This window comes from Babylonia areolata, chromosome 13 (assembly GCF_041734735.1).
Source record: "Babylonia areolata isolate BAREFJ2019XMU chromosome 13, ASM4173473v1, whole genome shotgun sequence".
NCBI lineage: Eukaryota > Metazoa > Mollusca > Gastropoda > Neogastropoda > Buccinidae > Babylonia > Babylonia areolata.
The window spans coordinates 37275610-37296066 of record NC_134888.1 but is presented as its reverse complement, the minus strand read 5'-3'; the positions used below and the strand labels follow the sequence as shown (position 1 = coordinate 37296066).

Genomic DNA, 20457 nt, shown 5'->3' with positions numbered 1-20457 from the left:
ATTTTAGGCATGAGCCAATTCCTCCAATCTGTCCTTGCTAATCTACATCAAATACAATAACACATATAATATATTTAATGGAAAGGGGAGAAAGAAAGAAGAAAAAAACAGAACAGAAAGAAGTCCTGCAGAGAGAGAGAGAGAGAAGAGAGGAGGAAGAAGAGGAGAAATGAGAGGGGACAAAGAACCCACCCTTGGAGTAAACCGCAGACAGGACACGGTCAGCCAGGATTTCCTCTCCCTCTGTTTTCACCTGTTGGGGTGGAGGGGAGGGGTGGGGTGGGGTGGGATGGGGTGGGGTGGAGGGGAGGGGTGGGGTGGGGTGGGATGGGGTGGGGTGGAGGGGAGGGGAGGGGTGGGGAGGGGAGGGGTGGGGTGGGGTGGGGTGGGGGGGACAAACAGTACTGCATTAGTGTTTTGTATTCTGTGTGACTGAAGAGGATCCAAATACAAATATGACGATTATAATTTTTGTGTTAAGAGATTGAGAGAGATCGACAGACAGAGAAAGAGAGAGATTGTGTGTGTGTGTGTGTGTGTGTGTGTGTGTGTGTGTGTGTGTGTGTGTGTGTGAGTGTCTGTGTCCGTGTCTCTGTTTGTAAGTGTCTATGTATGTTCTTCAGTGTTTTGATGTAATGTGTAGACGGGCGCAATAGCTGAGTGGTTAAAGCGTTGGACTGTCAATCTGAGGGTCCCGGGTTCGAATCACGGTGACGGCGCCTGGTGGGTAAAGGGTGGAGATTTTTACGATCTCCCAGGTCAACATATGTGCAGACCTGCTAGTGCCTGAACCCCCTTCGTGTGTATATGCAAGCAGAAGATCAAATACGCACGTTAAAGACCCTGTAATCCATGTCAGCGTTCGGTGGGTTATGGAAACAAGAACATACCCAGCATGCACACCCCCGAAAACGGAGTATGGCTGCCTACATGGCGGGGTAAAAACGGTCATACACGTGAAAGCCCACTCGTGTGCATACGAGTGAACGCAGAAGAAGAAGAAGATGTAATGTGTATTCACATAGTGTGATTATCAACACCCCCCAAAAAATCCAAATATCAAGGAGCAAGAAGTAACAACTCTCACCAACACCACTTTTATTGTCATTCACCCTCCTCCTGTGGCTCAGGTTTTTTTTTAAATAATAAATGAATACACATCATCCTGCAAACTATGTAGCAGGTACACTCCTTTTAATCCTGACACACTTAAGCAGCACCGACAATATGATTTTAAATTATCAGTCTGCAACGTAGAGTGATGGCCTAGGGGTAACGCGTCCGCATAGGAAGCGAGAGAATTTGAGCGCACTGGTTCGAATCACGGCTCAGCCACCGATATTTTCTTCCCCTCCACTAGACCTTGAGTGGTGGTCTGAACGCTAGTCATTCGGATGAGACGATAAACCGAGGTCCCGTGTGCAGCATGCACTTAGCACATGTAAAAGAACCCACGGCAACAAAGGGGTTGTTCCTGGCAAAATTCTGTAGGAAAATCCACTTCGATAGGAAAAACAAATAAAAGTGCATGCAGGAAAAAATATTAAAAAATGGGTGGCTCTGTAGTATAGCGATGCGCTCCCATGGGGAGAGCAGCCCGAATTTCACACAGAGAAATCTGTTGTGATAAAAAGAAATACAAATACAAATACAACTTTCTCATTATACCCCCATAAGCAGCACAGCAATCTAAGTTTTTTTTGTTCTTTGTTGTTGTTTTTGGAGTTTTTTTGCTGCACTGTTTCAGTGGCATTACTCCCACACCGCTCATTTAGATTCCCCCATACACGGCCACACCCGGGTTCGTCCATCACAGTTCCAGCATCAGCAGTCCTCAGGGAACCATCGATGTTAGGTCGCCAGGAGGCCACACACCAGAGGAGATCCTGCACTGCTGCTGAGTCACTTCGGTGGTGTTCAGTGGTGCCTGTTCTGATTTAACGTACTTAGGACACCACCTCCTAAACCCCCTACTAACGACAATAATGGCTTAGTCGCGGAGCCAGACTGAGTAAGCGTCCCTCCCAGGGTGGAGACCCCCACCACGTCCCCCAAACAACAGCCCCACATGAATCTGCCGACACCGAAGACACTGACAGGACTCACCCCAAGCACAGAAGTTGAGGGGCATTGAAACTGAGGTCACCATGAGAGCAGGGCATGAAAGGCCACAGACTTTGAGACTGTTTTGTCTATATTGATGATGATGGAGGAGGAGGATGACGATGACGATGTTGCCATGGAGGTCCATTTTGGTTTGGCAATCTAAGTTATTTCAATGGCTTAGTCACGGAGCCAGACTGACGCTAATGCTAACGTCCATATTCTAAATATATTTCTGTTAATAATTACGATGTAATAATTAATTGCAATGTTTTAAAAGCGAATATGTGAAATGCTTTTATTTGAGAACATATGTTTATTACTCTTGTTTAATCAAGTTATCCGCGTGTGTGGGGTGGGTTGGGGTGGGTGGGTACGGGTGTGTGCTGATTATCTGGTTGTGGTTTTCTGCAATTTATCTTTATTCTTATCTTATCTGTCTATTATAATCAATGTGCAATATAGTAGGTTATGCTTACAATAATTATATTCAAAATAATGTTTCATAATTCTTTCTGTTTTTACATTAAGAATACCAGTTATTACCTGCAGTGTGTGGATGTATGTATGAAACGGTGTAAGTGATATTTTTTACATTTGTGTCTTCGTAATATTCGTAAAAGCTGTTGTTGACTTTTACAGTTATGGTCCCCATGTTGTTTACTTGTCTATGTTGTGATAATGCACCTGACCAAATTTCTCCAGTTGGAGATAATAAAGTTATTCTTATTCTTATTCTTAAACACTTTTATGGTGTGAGCAGGCACCAGGGCTCCGAGGTCAATAGTACACCACGACCTCGTAGTTAACTCTCTCCATACGAACGGCAAAAGAGACGACATTAACAGCGTTTCACCCCAATAACCACCACCAAAATATTACCAGCAGAAGGCTCTTACACTGAAGACGTGACTGTTGACAAAGAATACCACAATTCTGACGACGGAAGCTAAAGGTTGGGTCATTGAGACACCCACTGGACATCCGAGGGGTCTGTGTAGAGGAGAAGAGAGGACTGGCCGTACTGAGTGAGTTAAGAGTGTTGCGACCTCCTCCCTCCAGGTGTGTCGGGTGTGTGGTTCGTGTCCTGGCAGTACCTGGTGGACTTACAGGTAGAGAGTTTTCCCACCCTCCCAGGTCACCACACACACAGACTGCAACGGTGCTGACACCTTCATCACATCACATTGTTGTGGCCTCACACTGCAGAAAGTCAAACATACAAGCTTCCTTTTCTCAGTCTTCTTCTTCTGCTGCTGCTGCTGCTGCTGCTGCTGCTGCTGCTGCTGCTGCTGTGCTTGTGGGCTCCAACTCCCACGTTGACTCGTATGTACCAGGGAGTTTTAACATGCATGACAATTTTTACCCATCATATACTCAGTCATACTGTTTTCAGAGCTAAATAAATACACATGCTAAAGATATTGTATTCGGTGTTAGCATTGGGTGGGTTATGGACACATGAGATATTTAGCAAGCACCTGTTCCTCCAAATGGCTGAACGGTTGCCTGAATCCAGGGGGTGGGGGGGAGAGGAATATGACTATAGAGTCAACCAGCAAAAAGAAGTGAACACAGAAAGTTTGCACCTCATGAACAAGGATGACAGCACTATAGAACTGTCTCCCCACCTCTGATCCCCAAAAGATCAGGGGGCCGACAACAGTCACGCCCCGACACAGACGCAACATCCTACACAACTGATGACAACAACCATGACAGTGACTGATGATGACTTTACATGACTCACCTTGATCTTGCCGTCCGGTGTTGGGGTCAGAGCGTGACACGGAGACCCTTTCCGCACTTCACACAGCGGAGAGGTCATGACCGCCGTTTCCATGGCGTCGCTGAGCTGCTGCAAGCCATGTCTCAAGGACCACGAGGCCCACTTCTCTTCTTTGGCTCGCTTCTCCAAGGCGCTAGGCTGGGGTGGTGCCGACCCTGGGTAGAGAGACATGTGGGCAGGTTTTTTGAACAGACTGATGTGGATACTTACATAGAGTGGTCACATTCCATGCTCTGCCTGTACTGATTGGTCAAGAGTCCAAGCTCTACTTACACAGATTGATCAGAGTCCAAGCTGTACTTATATATAGATTGGTCAAGAGTCCAAGCACTACCTATGAAGATTGGTCACAGTCCAAGCTCTACTTATATACCGGTAGATTGGTCACAGTCCAAGCTCTTATATAAACTGGTAAGTGTCCAAGCTCTACTTATATAGATTGGTCACAGTCTGAGCTCTACTTATATAGATTGGTCACAGTCCAAGCTCTACTTATATAGATTGGTCACAGTCTGAGCTCTACTTATATAGATTGGTCACAGTCTGAGCTCTACTTATATAGATTGGTCACAGTCTGAGCTCTACTTATATAGATTGGTCACAGTCTGAGCTCTACTTATATAGACTGGTCACAGTCCAAGCTCTACTTATATAGATTGGTCACAGTCTGAGCTCTACTTATATAAAGCCCTCCCCACACCTGCCACACACATACACACACTACACACACACACACACACACACACACACACACACACACACACACACACACACACTACACACATACACACACATACTACACACATACACACACACACACACTACACACACACACACACTAAACACACTACACACACACACTACACACACTACACACACACACACACACACACACACACACACACACACACACACTACACACACACACACACACACACACACTAAACACACACACACACACACACACACACACACACACACACCTCTAGCTTTGAACATTGCGGCAGTGAGAGAGCCATGCTGCCTCTCCATACGGAAGATGTCGGGGAAACATGACTTCATGGACAGCTTCCGACAGTCGTTGGCGAAGATTCCCCTACACATGGCGTCCACCGCAATGTCTGCAAACTGTCCAAATTCAAGATTCCATGAATCTTTCACCCCTTCTGGGATATGGAGGGCTTATTCTAAAGACAACATTATCTGGAGTGTGATTAGGTTTAGCACAGCACAGCATAGCACACACACACACACACACACACACACACACACACACACACTCATGCAAACAAGCACACACACACACAAACAAACACACACACACATGCTACACCCTCATACAAACAAGCACACACACACACAAACTAACACACACACACACACACACACACACACACACACACACACACACACACAAACACACACACACTCAAGCTTGTACATACAACACAACACAACACATTACAAATACAACACAGCACAGCACAGCACATCAAACAACACACACACACACACACACACACACACACACACACACCAAAATACAGCAGATTACAATACAAATACAAAACAGCACAGCAAAGCACCCCACACACACACACACTCATACACACAAACTCTCTCCCTCTCTCTCTCTCCCTCTCTAACCTCTGCCCCCAACCGTCTCCCCACAAAGCTGTGAATGGTTTCATCCTGTGCCGTGTTACGTTTGGCGAAGGGCTCCCCCAGGAAGTTGAGGAGAAGAGGACGCGAGAAGGGTGGGACCGTTTTCAGCACTCCCCCCACGCCTGTCAAACAGCACAGCAGTCCACCTCTGTACACGTGTAGAGGAGCATGATGCTAAGGTTCATGGAGATCACCTTGTATTCAGGAAACACTGGGCTTTGCATATTAAAAAAAAAAACCTCTTTAATACGGAAAACGATACTGTTAACTGACTTCTATGCAATGAAACTTTATTCTGTTTAGATGAAGGTACTAACAACAGCGTTAATCAATATGATGTATGGCATTTTGTTTATATCATTTATGAAAATAAAAAAGCGCAAACATGACATTCAACAAATTTAATGTCCGTCGGTATGCGTAAGTTAAAAGCTGCGGGCGTAGTGAACAGTTTTGTGATGGGGGAAATTAAAGACTTGCAAATTATGTGCAGTTTTTTGTGTGTGTGATTCGATTTTGTTTGTGGTGATTCACTTTTGTTTTTCCTCTATTTGTATGTCTTTCTTTCTTATGTTTGTATTTAGAAGAAAAAAAGAGAATAAAAATGGTATTTTCTATTTACATAAAACAAATTAAACATCCCACCCCCCTACCCCCACCTCTGTATAAATCACCACTGAAATAATCTGTATTAATTAGTGATTCTTAAAAATCAAGTAAGGAGGAAAACAAGAATCTGAAATTCCAGGCATGTTCTGTAAGGGAAATAACCCTGGTTTTGCTGTGGTGTTGTCGTTGTCGTTGTTGCTGTTATTGATTTTCACTATGTTGTTTAACGTTATTATTGTAGGTGGTTTTTGAAATGAGAAACCCTGGAAGTGACTGTTTGGAAGAAGTTCACAAGCTTTGAGATGCCTGTTTTGTCTGTCTGTCTGTTCTGTGTCTGTTTGTCTGTGTTTTTTTACATATACCTGTATGCAGGTAGGAAATTTGTATATTTGTATGCTCATAGGGTTGCATGTAAATTCGCTGGCACACTTGTACTTATGAATATATATGTTTAATGCATGCATGCTTACACAGATCTTTTTTGTGTACAGGTGCATGGTTAAACTTTTCTAACACAAACATGAATTCTATATTGTGATCATTAAAAGAAAAAAAAAGTTAGTGCTTTAATAACTTCATTGCATCCTTCAGAGTTCATAAAATCAGACTATGAGGAAGAGATGAATTGTATACATTTGGCAGTGACAAAAAATAACAACAAAAAACAACAAAAAAAACCCACACACACCTTATTCTGCGACATTTTCATGCATTATTCTAATAAGATGTATTTGTGTATGCTATGTTTTTAAACATTGTAAAAAAAAAAACAAAAAAAACAACAACACACACACAGGGGGAAACCTGTGACAAGTGTGACAGCTGTGGAAATGCACGTGGCTATCAACATTTGTTGTGACCACACTGTCGCTGATGAAATCGTCCCTGACGTTTCTGAATCTACCCTCTTCTACTCTACACACACACACACACACACACACACACACACACACACACACACATGTCCCAGCACATATACAAAAACACACACACAAATACAAGCGCACATGCACATGAACAAACAAATATGCAAACAAATGCATGCACATGCATACATGCACACACGCACAAACACACACACACACTCACTCACACACATATGCATGTTTGCACACACACACACACACACACACACAGACACACACATGCAAATGCACTCATGTACAGGCATACATACACATGCATTCACTTTTGCAAACACACACACACACGCACACATAATCTCTCTCTCTCTCTCATTCTCTCTCTCTCTCTCTCTCTCTCACACACACACACACACACACACACACACACACACACACACACACACACACACACAGACACACACACACACACACAAGCGCACACACTTAATGGATTTTCCATCTTCTCTACATTGCTCCTCTCTCCAGAGACCAAACAACAGTCATCAGGAATCTGTTTGTTGTTGTTTTTCCTTCCTTTTTTTTTTCATATTCCCTGTCTAGCCCTACCATCCTCACTATTTTATATATTATTATACAGCTCCAGCAACAAAATATCCCCCCACACCCCCTCACCCCGCCTCCACCACCTCCATCCAAAAATTATGTCTCCTGAAGTCCAACATCAGTGCTGTTTACAGATGTTAACAGAGATGATGCCCAAAATACAATCTTTTTATTTTATGAAGGCCAGGTGCGCTGTACAAGAAACAGAGAAGTAAGCTGCCACAGGTAATTGATAACATAATTATATTAATCCTTTAATAATGGGAAAAAAAAGAAAAAAAATATAGGAGAGAAAGAGAGACAGAGACAGAGAGAGAAGAAACAAGCAGATGAAGAGCAACAATAACAATGTCAATGCATATATATATACAAGAATATTGTGATAAAGAAATACACAATTGCATTTCCATTTCACACACACACACACACACACACACACACACACCATTGAACACAAATTCTCGAACACAATTATACCATGCCATCCCACCCAATAATCCATCAATAGTCCATGTAAACAGAAATCTAGAAACAGTGTAGACCAGATGGGGTGGTGACGGGGAAGGGGGAGGGGGGGGTAGCTAAGGTGTAGCTAAGAGATATGGCTTAATGGTGGGACCTGAACACTCTGAATGCAGATATCTGACGAAGGTCCATAGACAGAGAAAGAGCAATGGCCAACTGTGGAGTGTTCGAATCTGGGAAACGTGGAAACACATAGTGGATATAAAGCTGACCGTAGTGTGCGAGATGGGGTGTAGAGGTGAAGGAAGTCACAGAATTACGACAGGTAGTAGTATACATCACAACTGGACGAGGACGTCGGGGCTCCAAAATGCTGCAGGTTTCTGGGGGGAGGTGGGGGGGGGGGGGTTGTTGTTGTTTTGTTTTGTTTTTTGTTGTTATTTTTTGTTTTGTTTTGTTTTTTACACACACAAAAAAAATTCAAGTTTTACTGCTGCTACACATCAGTTCAGGTTGTGTCAAAACACAGCTTGCGTTCAGTGTCTAAGCAATCAATGCTGACCCCCACTGCTGTCATCACAGACAGGATGGGCAGGCGAGGATCACATTCCTTTTGCTGCAGGAAGCAGTCTTGTTCCGGAGACTGAAAGCCAACAGCAGCATCAAGCTGACACATATTTTTTTTCTCAACAGATTTCTCTGTGTGAAATTCTGGGCTGCTCTCCCCAGGGACAGCAAATCGCTACAATGAAAGCTACGCACCCCCCTCACCCACCCCACCCCCCTCCTCAACAGACCCCCTGCCCCCCCACACCTCCTTTTTTTTCTGACACACAGATGTTTATACAAGGCAAGGGAGGTGTTCAGCCCTGTCGTGATCCAACACAGATAGTTCCCTGTGACACAGGAAGCCTGTGTCTGGTTAACTGTGTGGGGTGGGATGGGGAGTGGAGGTGGGGGCCGGAGGGGGGCGGGGGGGGGTGTACAGGAGTGGGAGAAGAGACACTGAGTAATGCCATGCTTGATGGTATGAGCAAAGGGGGCAGAAAACACACACACACACACACAAACAAAAAGAAGCACTAAGCGGGTGTATAATTTCAGTTTCAGTTACAAGGACATGTCAAAGCATGATGACTAATCCACATAATAATGCTACACCACACCTGTAAAAAAAAAGATGTATGTGCGAGTGTGTGTGTGTGTGTGTGTGTGTGGAAAAAAAATGTTCAAAAATAAGAAATTCTAAAAATAATAAAACATATGCCTGACCTACACACAAACCCAACACGCTGGTCACACCTTGAGAGCCTGCCCTAGGTCTGTGTTAAACATGAACATAAAATGAAACAAAATAACTAAACAAAATAAAGAAATAAGTAAATACATCAAAAAACATATAGCAGAATGAAACATACAATGATACACAGAGGAAAATTGAATGATAAGAAATAAGAATGAGAATGGGCCATACTCCACAATCATATGCGCATCCACACAAGCATGCACACACACACACACACACACACACACACACACACACACACAGTGTACACAAGCGTGTGTACAGGTGTGCCTACAACATAGAGAACAGGTGTACTCACTGCTGGGCAGGGCACACAACCGTCCCCCTGTGTACAGGAAGCGTTTCTTTGCAGCAGCGTCAGAGCGACGAACCACCAGGATGTCTTGAGTCAGTCCCAGTTCCTCCGCCTGCCATCATGACAAAAACTGACCCGTCATGACACACACTGACCAGCCATTTAAACACACTGACCAGCCATCATGACACACTGACCAGCCATTTAAACACACTGACCAGTCATCATGACACACACTGACCAGTCATCATGATACACACACTGACCCGTCATGACACACACTGACCAGTCATCATGACACACACTGACCCGTCATGACACACTGACCAGTCATCATGACACACACTGACCAGTCATGACACACACTGACCAGTCATGACACACACTGACCAGTCATCATGACACACACTGACCAGTCATCATGACACACACTGAACAGTCATGACACACACTGAACAGTCATGACACACACTGAACAGTCATGACACACACTGACCAGTCATGACACACACTGACCAGTCATCATGACACACACTGACCAGTCATCATGACACACTGACCAGTCATCATGACACACACTGACCAGTCATCGTGACACACACTGACCAGTCATCATGACACACACACTGACCAGTCATGACACACACTGACCAGTCATGACACACACTGACCAGTCATCATGACACACACTGACCCGTCATGACACACACTGACCAGTCATCATGACACACACTGACCAGTCATGACACACTGGCCAGTCATCATGACACACACTGACCAGTCATCGTGACACACACTGACCAGTCATCATGACACACACTGACCAGTCATCATGACACACACTGACCAGTCATCATGACACACACTGACCAGTCATGACACACACTGACCAGTCATCATGACACACACTGACCAGTCATCATGACACACACTGACCAGTCATGACACACTGACCAGTCATCATGACACACACTGACCAGTCATGACACACACTGACCAGTCATCATGACACACACTGAACAGTCATGACACACTGAACAGTCATGACACACACTGACCAGTCATCATGACACACACTGAACAGTCATGACACACACTGACCAGTCATGACATACACTGACCAGTCATCATGACACACACTGACCAGTCATCATGACACACACTGAACAGTCATGACACACACTGATGAGTCATCATGACATACACTGAACAGTCATGACACACACTGACCAGTCATCATGACATACACTGACCAGTCATCATGACACACACTGAACAGTCATGACACACTGAACAGTCATGACACACACTGACCAGTCATCATGACACACACTGAACAGTCATGACACACACTGACCAGTCATCATGACACACACTGAACAGTCATGACACACACTGACCAGTCATCATGACACACACTGACCAGTCATGACACACTGACCAGTCATCATGACACACACTGACCAGTCATGACACACTGACCAGTCATCGACACACTGACCAGTCATCACACACACTGAACAGTCATCACACACACTGACCACTCATGACACGCACTGACCAATCATCATGACACACACTGACCTGCCGTCATGACACACACTGACCCATCGTCATGACACACTGACCAGTCATCACACACACACACACACACACACACACACACACACACTGACCCGTCGTCATGATACACTGACCAGTCATGACACACACTGACCTGCAGTCATGACACACACTGACCAGTCGTCATGACACACACTGACCAGTCATCATGACACACACTGACCAGTCATCATGACACACACTGACCAGTCATCACACACACACACACACACACACACACACACACACACTGACCAGTCATGACACACACACTGACCCGCTGTCATGACACACACTGACCTGTCATCATGACACACTGACCAGTCATGACACACACTGACCAGTCATGACACACACTGACCAGTTATGACACACTAACTAATAATCAATGACACACTGACCAGTCATGACACACACTGACCAGTCATGACACACACTAACCAGTTATGACACACTAACTAATAATCAATGACACACTGATCAGTCATAACATACACTAAACCGTCATAAAACACACTGATAGTAATGACACACTGACCAGAAATTAATGACACACACTGACTAGCCATGACACACTGACCAGTCGTGACACAATGACCAGTCATTGCACTCTGACCAGTTATGACACACACACTGACCAGCCATCATGACACACACACTGACACATCATTACACATGCTGACCAGTCATGACACAATGACCAGCCATGACACAATGACCAGTCATTGCACACTGACTAGTCATGACACACACTGACCAGCCATCATGACACATACTGACAAGTGATGACACATGCTGACCAGTCATGACACAATGACCAATCAACACTGCCACGTGAACAGTCTGTGACACAAGCAATGTCTTTTAACTAACTTAGATGTCATTTTGTGGGAATGAAAAAAAAAAATTCAAACATCAACACTGCTGATACTGCAACATTAACACTGCTGCAGCTATAACATTGCAATATTAGCACAATATGACACTTCAAACATCAGCAGAGTTAATACTATAACATAAACAAAATTCAACACTTCAAACATCATCAGTGAAATTTCAATAACGTTGACTCAATGCAAAAACTTCAAGCATTAACCCTTTCACCACCAAGCTCGCATTTATGCACAGGCGTGGCAGACGACCCATGTCACTGAAAGGTGACCATTCACTGGTCCGTTATCCATGAAACTACTGCTCTTAATGTTCGGTGGTAGGATAGGCCATATTTTCTATACATCACAGGAGGAATCCCCAGCTATTCTTAGCCACTGTCTTTTCTGTGTTAAACCACAAGGGAATTTTGTACTCTAAACTGACTGGCGGCAAAAGGGTTAACAGTGACAACACCTCAGCATTAACACTGTGTTACAGTTCAAACATCAGCAGTGATAGCATTGCAATATCAACACGATATAATAACACTTAAGAAACATCAGCAGTGATAATATCAAATATTAACAAGATCAGCACTTCAAACATCAACACACATTATTTTAATACTATGTAACACTTCAAACATCAGCAGTCATAATACCACAATGTCAACACAATGTAGTAACACTTCAAACATCAACACTACATGTGCACGCACGCGCGCGCGCGCGCGCACACACACACACACACACACACACACACACACACAAACACACACACACACACACACAGTAAAACATAAGAAACCAGAAAAAACTACAACGAAATGTGACAAGCCCATCAACACCACTGGGAAAAAAGAAACACCAAAGCAGCAAAAGCTCCAGAACGCTGACGTCAAACCAGTCCCTGACAAGACCTCGTCGAATTACGTCAAAGAAAAGCAGACTTACACGAAACGTTACAATAAGAACACAGAGGAACACGAGGACCTTCCAAAAGTGCTGATCCTACATGATTCAGTAATGAATGGAGTAAACGAAAAAAGACTTGGAAGATCATACTTCTTTCAGGCTTCGAAACAAAGGAACCACACCTTACATGAGACACAGAAATCCCTACAAGATTTTTCTTCACCCCCAGAAAAAACGGACCTTGTTGTAATTCACTGCGGTATCAACGACCTGAAAGTGAACGAACCTGCAGAACTATGCAAATCATTCGTTTCCACAATAAAAGAAACTGCGCAGAAATACACCCATATAAAATTCATCATAAGCAAATTCACACCAGTAAAAGATAAAAAAACAGAAATCAGAAGACAGTTGTTTAACGCTATCGTCAGCTCCGACCTGTACGATGTGGCCAACATTTCATTTGTAGAAAATGATAACTTCAAACCGCATCATCTTCGGGACAGCATCCATCTGAATCAGAGTCTACTGGCAGTCAACGTAGGGCGACACGTCCGAGATCTGCTGTGGGAGAGACCAAGACGACCTGCACGCCCCACCAGACACCATCCACACCAGTTCTACCCCACACGTCCTCGTCATGACTGGTACAACAATTACGCCGTCCTGACAGACTGGTCCATGTATTGACATTTGCATCATCTTAAACGCCACAGCCAGCCTTGACTGTTTTCACCACAGAGACAGAACTGCTGAGTTTTCTACACTCCGCCGTTTCTAACACAATATAATTTCATTATTTTATTAGACGTTAAGCATTTTAATTTTTTTTTTTTCTTGTTCATAACTAGTCCCTGCAGCTACTGTTTTAAGTGACAAAAATTACTGTTTAATTTTTGATTTACAACTGTGGTAAGTCGAATAAGTAGTTGACTCAATCACAAATTGTATAAGTATTATTATTATTATTATTGTTGTTGTTGTTTTATTTTCTAATTTAGAGTTTCTTATTTTCTTTTTCCTTATACCCTCCACACACTATACCCAACATACACATACTCTCCTCCATAATGCCCCCCATTCGCAAACATGCAATCCAGGTTATGCAGTGGAATGCTAGATCCATCTCCACAAATTTACCATATCTTATCCAACATTTGGCAAATAATAACTACCAACACACAGATTTGCTCACCAAGTGCAGAGTGTTCCGACCACTGGGCCCTACAGGGCGCAGACTGCGAGGCCCGAACTCAAACACGCTGCCATCGCTGTGCTTCACCGACTGCATCCATCCTCCCACCCGCTTACTCCCCTCCAGAAGAATAATCTGTCATCCATTTTTTTTTTAAGTCTTGTTTCAATTCCTCACAGAACAAGCAAAAAGTACAGAATATAGTAACTAAAAATTAGAATTTAGGAGAGAAAAAAAAGAGAGAGAAACACAGTATTTATCCAAACTTTTCAATTATGGACAGAAAGGATTTGTTTCCCTTTATTTTGTTATTCTGTTTGGTGGTGGTGGTGGTGGTGGTGGTAGTGGTGGTCTCTGTGTGTGTTCGTTCTTTAGTTTAACGTCTTTTCACTGTAAGTGATATTAGACAAGGGTAGGAAAAAAAATGAGTGGGTGGAGGGGGGGGTGGGGGGTGGGGGGTGGGGGGGGAATTACTGTGTATGCATGTAAGTGAAAGTGTGTGAGTGTGTGTGTGTGTGTGTGTGTGTGTGTGTGTGTGTTTGTGTGTGTGTGTTACATATAGAAAATGATTGATTTAAGTTTTGTTTTAAAAAAAAAACAAAAAAACATAACAATATAACATATTTCTAATGAAAAACTAACAACTATAACAGTGAACCAACTGGACTATTTAACAAGGAGTTGAAAAAGTCGTACATTCGCAATGGACTGCTGAAGATCGTCAACACTGAAGATGATTTCAGTTCAGGGATGTGAGACTTTAACATATCGCAAGTTGGTATATGATCGGCTGTTATGTGAGCACCACAGATGCAAGAAACATTACTGACATATTTTGTCCTAAAACAATTCATTTTCCATCTGCAGATTAGAGAAATGATTTGCCTCTTATGAAAATCATTATGGTAATGTTTTCCCATGAAACCATACATCTTCTGTATATTCTTATGTGTCTGTGTCTGTGTCTATGTGTGTGTGTGTGTGTGTGTGTGAGTGTGTGTGTGTGCATGTGTGAATGTGTGATTGTGAGAGAGAGAGGGGTATGGGGCAGAGAGAGGCAGTGGTGTTTTTAGACAAGTGTAAACACTGTTAATCATGGGACCATGGAAGAGGGGTGATGGGGGGGGGAGGAGGGAAGTGGGGTATGGTGTTTTGTTTGGGTTTTTTTGGGGGGGTGAGGAGGTCTAGACTGATGGGGTTAACTGTGTGATTTGTAACATGTCACATATACATACCGTGTTGTGTCCACCTTTGCCTCTGTGACTGGGCATGTGTAGTGTATAACTGTTTCTTCTGAATGTTGCCTGACTTCATCAATCACGCAGATCAAGTGAACATAAATTATGCACACACATACATATCACACACACACACACACACACACACACACACACACACACACACATATATATATATATATATATATATATACTCTAAAAAAATAATTTCTAAAAGGTTACTATAGGAATACATAAAAGTAATGCTATCAAACTTAATCATCAAATTTACTTCTCTCTTTTTTTTTTTTTCTTCGTTTTGTTCTAAAAATAACTAAATTTTCTTTTCTCTTCCTCACCTTGCCAATGCTGGCGGCTTGTCTCTGCAGGTAATAGGCTGCTGCCAGCCCACTCACCCCTCCCCCCAACACCACCACTGTTGCCATGATGAAGACCGACGATGGTGTTCAACTCAAGTGCCTTTCTGCATCCGTCTGTTGCTATCAGCAACTGGGCTCCCCCTCACCTCCACTCCCTCCTCACAGCCTCACTCCATGGGCAGGGTGTGGGTGTGAATATATCTGAAAGGGAGGAAAGCATTTTGTTTTTGTTTTTTGTTTTTTTGTTGTTGTTGTTTTTTTAATAAACATTTTTATTCAAGTTTAACATTTAATGAATGCATACATACATTACATACATACAGGCGGACATACAAAAACTGAATTTGTAATTATCAATATTATTACTTATTATACATTATTTAAACTATAAAGCAGGAAAACAACAACACAACATTGTTTTTATACAGAAAAAAAAACACAAATAAAGTCATATGCACTGCATAAAAAAAAGTAAATAAATGAAAGGAATTTTTTTTTTTTTTTAAAAGAACAAACGTTACATTCGTGGTTGTCATTCCTCCTCCTCCTCGTTGCCTTCTATCATTTTTATGTATGGGTACCATTTTCTAGAAAATGCTATGGACATCATTTCCATCGCATTTTGTTTTAAACAAAGGCCAAAGGTTCAAGCTTATATCACAGATTGACATAGGTTTACAGCTGGGCCAACAGCAAAGTGAGAGGTGTATTACCAATGGTTTCTCCATTGTAATGGGAAATCATTTATAGCTTAGTCTTTTGTGAAGGGCTGTGACTCTCAAACCAGGAGGCAAAATTGCACTGGCTCTTAACTCTCTCCATACGAACGGCGAAAGAGACGATGTTAACAGCGTTTCACCCCAATTACCATCATCAAAATATTGCAAGCGGAAGGCTCTTATACTGAAGAGGTGAATGTTGACAAAGAATACCACAATTCTCGGACAACGGAGGCTAAAGGTTGGGTCATAGAGACACCCACTGGACATCCGAGGGGTCTGTGTAGAGGAGAAGAGAGGGCTGAGTTAATGCTGCAGCCTTGGGGTCAGTTGGTCTTTGGGAACCATCCCAGCGCCATCTGTCCTAAAACCCTCTTGGCTGAGAGAGTGGGGATGAAACTTCGACACTTTCCACAATAATCAAACTCTAGCCCAGATAGTCGGGACAGCAGTTGCCTCCTCTGCTGTTCTGACGGTCCCAATTGGACACGACTGACAATCATACAAAGGTTCAAGGCTCTACTGTCTTTCACGGCCATGGGGGAAAAGCAGGGGGCAGTGATTTCACGTCCACTGTGTCTGGGGCTTGACATTTGAAGGTACGATCTGACACTCTCCTTCCTGATGTTTTAACCTTCCCTGATTGAAGTCTGGTACTCATTCACACCTGAGGCTAAGTGAGAAAAAGTGGAGTATCGTTGTGCCTTTCCCAAGGAAACACCACCTTTCCAAAATGGGGTCTTGAACTGAACTTCGATTGCAGGGTGAACGCTGGATCAGAAGTCACACACACACACACACACACACACACACACACATGTAGACACACCAACAATTGTTCAGATCTCTACAACAGATCTCGCTCAAGCCCCGTATGGGTAATATCTAAATAAATTCTCTGATTGTTCATTGGTTAAGTGCACTGCAGACTACAGGTGACCTTTTCTGTAAGGTCACACTACTGTGCTTTGTAAAGGTTCTGAACTTTTTTTCAATCAGTTCATGAGAACTGCAAAAAGGTTATGGCAGGGACACAGTCATATCTGTGTGTAGTAAAATCCCTGTCCAAATGTTCAACTTTCCAAAGAGAACTTTGAAACTACGTCCATGTCTATGATTGTGATACACAACAGAGTGTTCCTGTGGAAACGTTCAATCTTTTCTCAACCCTTTGTCCCACAAATCTGTGTGTGTTAGTGTGTGTGCGTTAGTGTGTATGTTAGTGTGTGTGTGTGTGTGTGTGTGCGTGCGCACGCGCACACGCCTCTGTGTGTCTGTTTATGTATTTGTATGTGACTGTTGTGTGTGTACATCTGTAGGTGCATTTGCAGCATGTCTGCATACATGTGCATGTGTGTCTGTGCCTGTATGTATAGATCTCTGTGTGCATGTGTGTGTGTGTGTGTGTGTGTGCGCGTGTGTAGACATGCATATATATGTGCATGTGTACATGTGTGTGCATATGTATGTGTGTGTCTGTCTGTGTGTTTGTGTCTGTATGTGTCTGTGTGTGCGTGCAAATTATGTACACAAACTTACTCCAGCAAGTAAACACACTGACAGTGCAGTCCTCAAGATCAGATCAGATCAAGAAGTATATGATGAAATACTGAAGCAGTCTGTCAACAATGTGCCAGGGTCACATACGTGTCACACTTCACGGCGTGCACAATGTCACGATCTCACCGTCAAGGTTTCAGGTTTTGCCGATAAAAATAGATCACAGCAACAAGTTATATGATGCTATGCCACGCACTGTCTGTGGTACATTCACTCTCACGATCGCATTCCATAACAGTACTGCTTCACGCCAAGCCGCTCATGCTTTTCCTTTTTGGGCCACTCATAAATCAAAAGTTCGTCAGACCATAACTGACTGCTGTTTTGGGACACCAATAACAAAGCGCCTAGTCATGCTCTCCCCCAGCATTGCACACTTCTCTCATGCTCTCTGCGCTGACGTTCAAACTTTCGGCTGCTCGTACCTCTGCTGCATTTTTAGCGCTGTGGGTCCGAGACACTCCGCGACTTGGATAAAAAATATGATGCATCTGTTATGCTTCTGAATTACATATCCCTGCACTTCTCTACCGGCAATCTAAAATAAGTAAATAAATAAACATCGTAAAATGGTAACATACCGAAGCATTGAGCAGACAGCACATGCAGGTGGATTACTCTGCTTTGATCAATGCTTGAATGAGAGTGATCTCCCCTATACTGCTACAGCCGCGTGATTTGATAAACTTTGCAAAAATGTCCGAACAATAATTTTTAAAATCAGGTTGTTTCATCGGAGCACAAATTGATAAGTATCTTATTGTTCGTATGCATTGGTTTTACATGTTTACATCTTCACCTGCTGCGGATATGTCACCGAGTTTTCTTCGGTAATATCGCAACAAAATCATAACTAATTTATTTTTGTTATTTTCAGCAGACGTCTTGCAACAAATTCTCTCTCTCTCTCTCTCTCTCTCTCACACACACACACACACACACACACACACACACACACAGTGACACAAACATGCACGCCGGGACGCACGCACATTCATCAGGGTAAGAAATCTTTATTTTTCTGCAACCTTTCTGCAATAACTCTGGCAGGTTTGGTTTGGTTTTGTTGGCTCTCTCTCTCTCTCTCTCTCTCTCTCTCTCTCTTTCCAGTCGCTTACCGTACTTACGAATCACTTGTGAAGCAATTTAAGTGTTAAAAAATTCCAAAAAGTGACTGAGTAACCACCACCAGAGATCATGGAACACACCCTTCAGTGCATGAGCGTGACACTCGATCTTCTCTACTGGTGCTGGTGGAGCAGTTCATTGTCTTCTCCCCACCCCTTCACTGCAGCTCCACCGCCACCACTCCCCCCCTCCCCAACAAAGAAAAGGGTATAATTTGCCGACAGGGTCAGGTCAAGTTAAGGACTGATTCGGCATGTGTGTGGTATGGGTGCGGTGACAACGTATGTGTCTTATCAGTAAACTTTGTCAAGCTTTAACTTACAGATAAAACTGATTCTGATTCACACACACACACACACACACACACACACACACACACACACACACACACACACACACACACACACACACGCACGCACGCACGCACGCACGCACGGACTGGACGCACACTCACACACACACATACACACCCACCCACACACACACACACACACACACACACACACACACACACACACACACACACACGCATGCACGCACGGACTGGACGCCGCACACTCACACAGACACACACACACACACACACACACACACACAAACGTATACATGTAGCCCCAAGGCAGCCAATCCCTTGTTACCGCATCCCATGTAACTGGCAGGTAGCATGCAAGCAGGAGCACATCTTTCAGAAAATATAACCAGCCCTGTACTATGCAGTTCATTTTTTTGTTTTAAACTCTCCCCTCATCATTGAAAACTGCTACGTTCCAGTCTCTTCTTTATCATCATCATCATCATCATCATCATCATCATCATATCCATATGTATATAATTTGTATTTCATCCCAGCTGTTCACTTCTCTGTTGCTATTTTCCAACGAATGTGTGGAACCATGTAGTTTATCTCTCACATGATCACCAGAAGTGGGTGACATGATTTTTCTCAGTCTCATATATATATATATATATATATATATATATATATATATATATATATATATATATATAAAAGCTTATTGTACTGTGTTTATTCTATTGTGTTAATGTCTATGATTTTTTTCTATTGAATGGGTAAACTGTTTTTCTGTGGATTAAACTGCCTAGTTTTTCGCTGACCAACAAACCTGTCAACAATTTATTTTTGTACATATAATAAAGTATTTTTTGT

At 43.2% G+C, this 20457-nt stretch overlaps 1 protein-coding gene across 3 annotated transcripts in view; it reads right to left on the bottom strand.

Moving 5' to 3' along the window:
• LOC143289245 (protoporphyrinogen oxidase-like) overlaps positions 1 to 18782 on the bottom strand; it is a 26902-nt gene extending 8120 nt beyond the window's left edge. The window contains exons 1-8 of one of the 3 annotated variants that reach the window (XM_076598225.1): positions 18743 to 18782; positions 15862 to 16083; positions 14286 to 14420; positions 9705 to 9813; positions 5540 to 5679; positions 4876 to 5020; positions 3854 to 4047; positions 193 to 253 (exon numbers count right to left, since the gene is read on the bottom strand). In XM_076598225.1, the coding sequence (XP_076454340.1) occupies positions 193 to 253; positions 3854 to 4047; positions 4876 to 5020; positions 5540 to 5679; positions 9705 to 9813; positions 14286 to 14420; positions 15862 to 15948 (871 nt within the window). In that variant the 5' untranslated portion in view covers positions 15949 to 16083; positions 18743 to 18782. The other 2 variants (XM_076598223.1, XM_076598224.1) reach the window with 2 other exon arrangements.
• Between the last annotated feature and the right edge of the window lie 1675 nt (positions 18783 to 20457).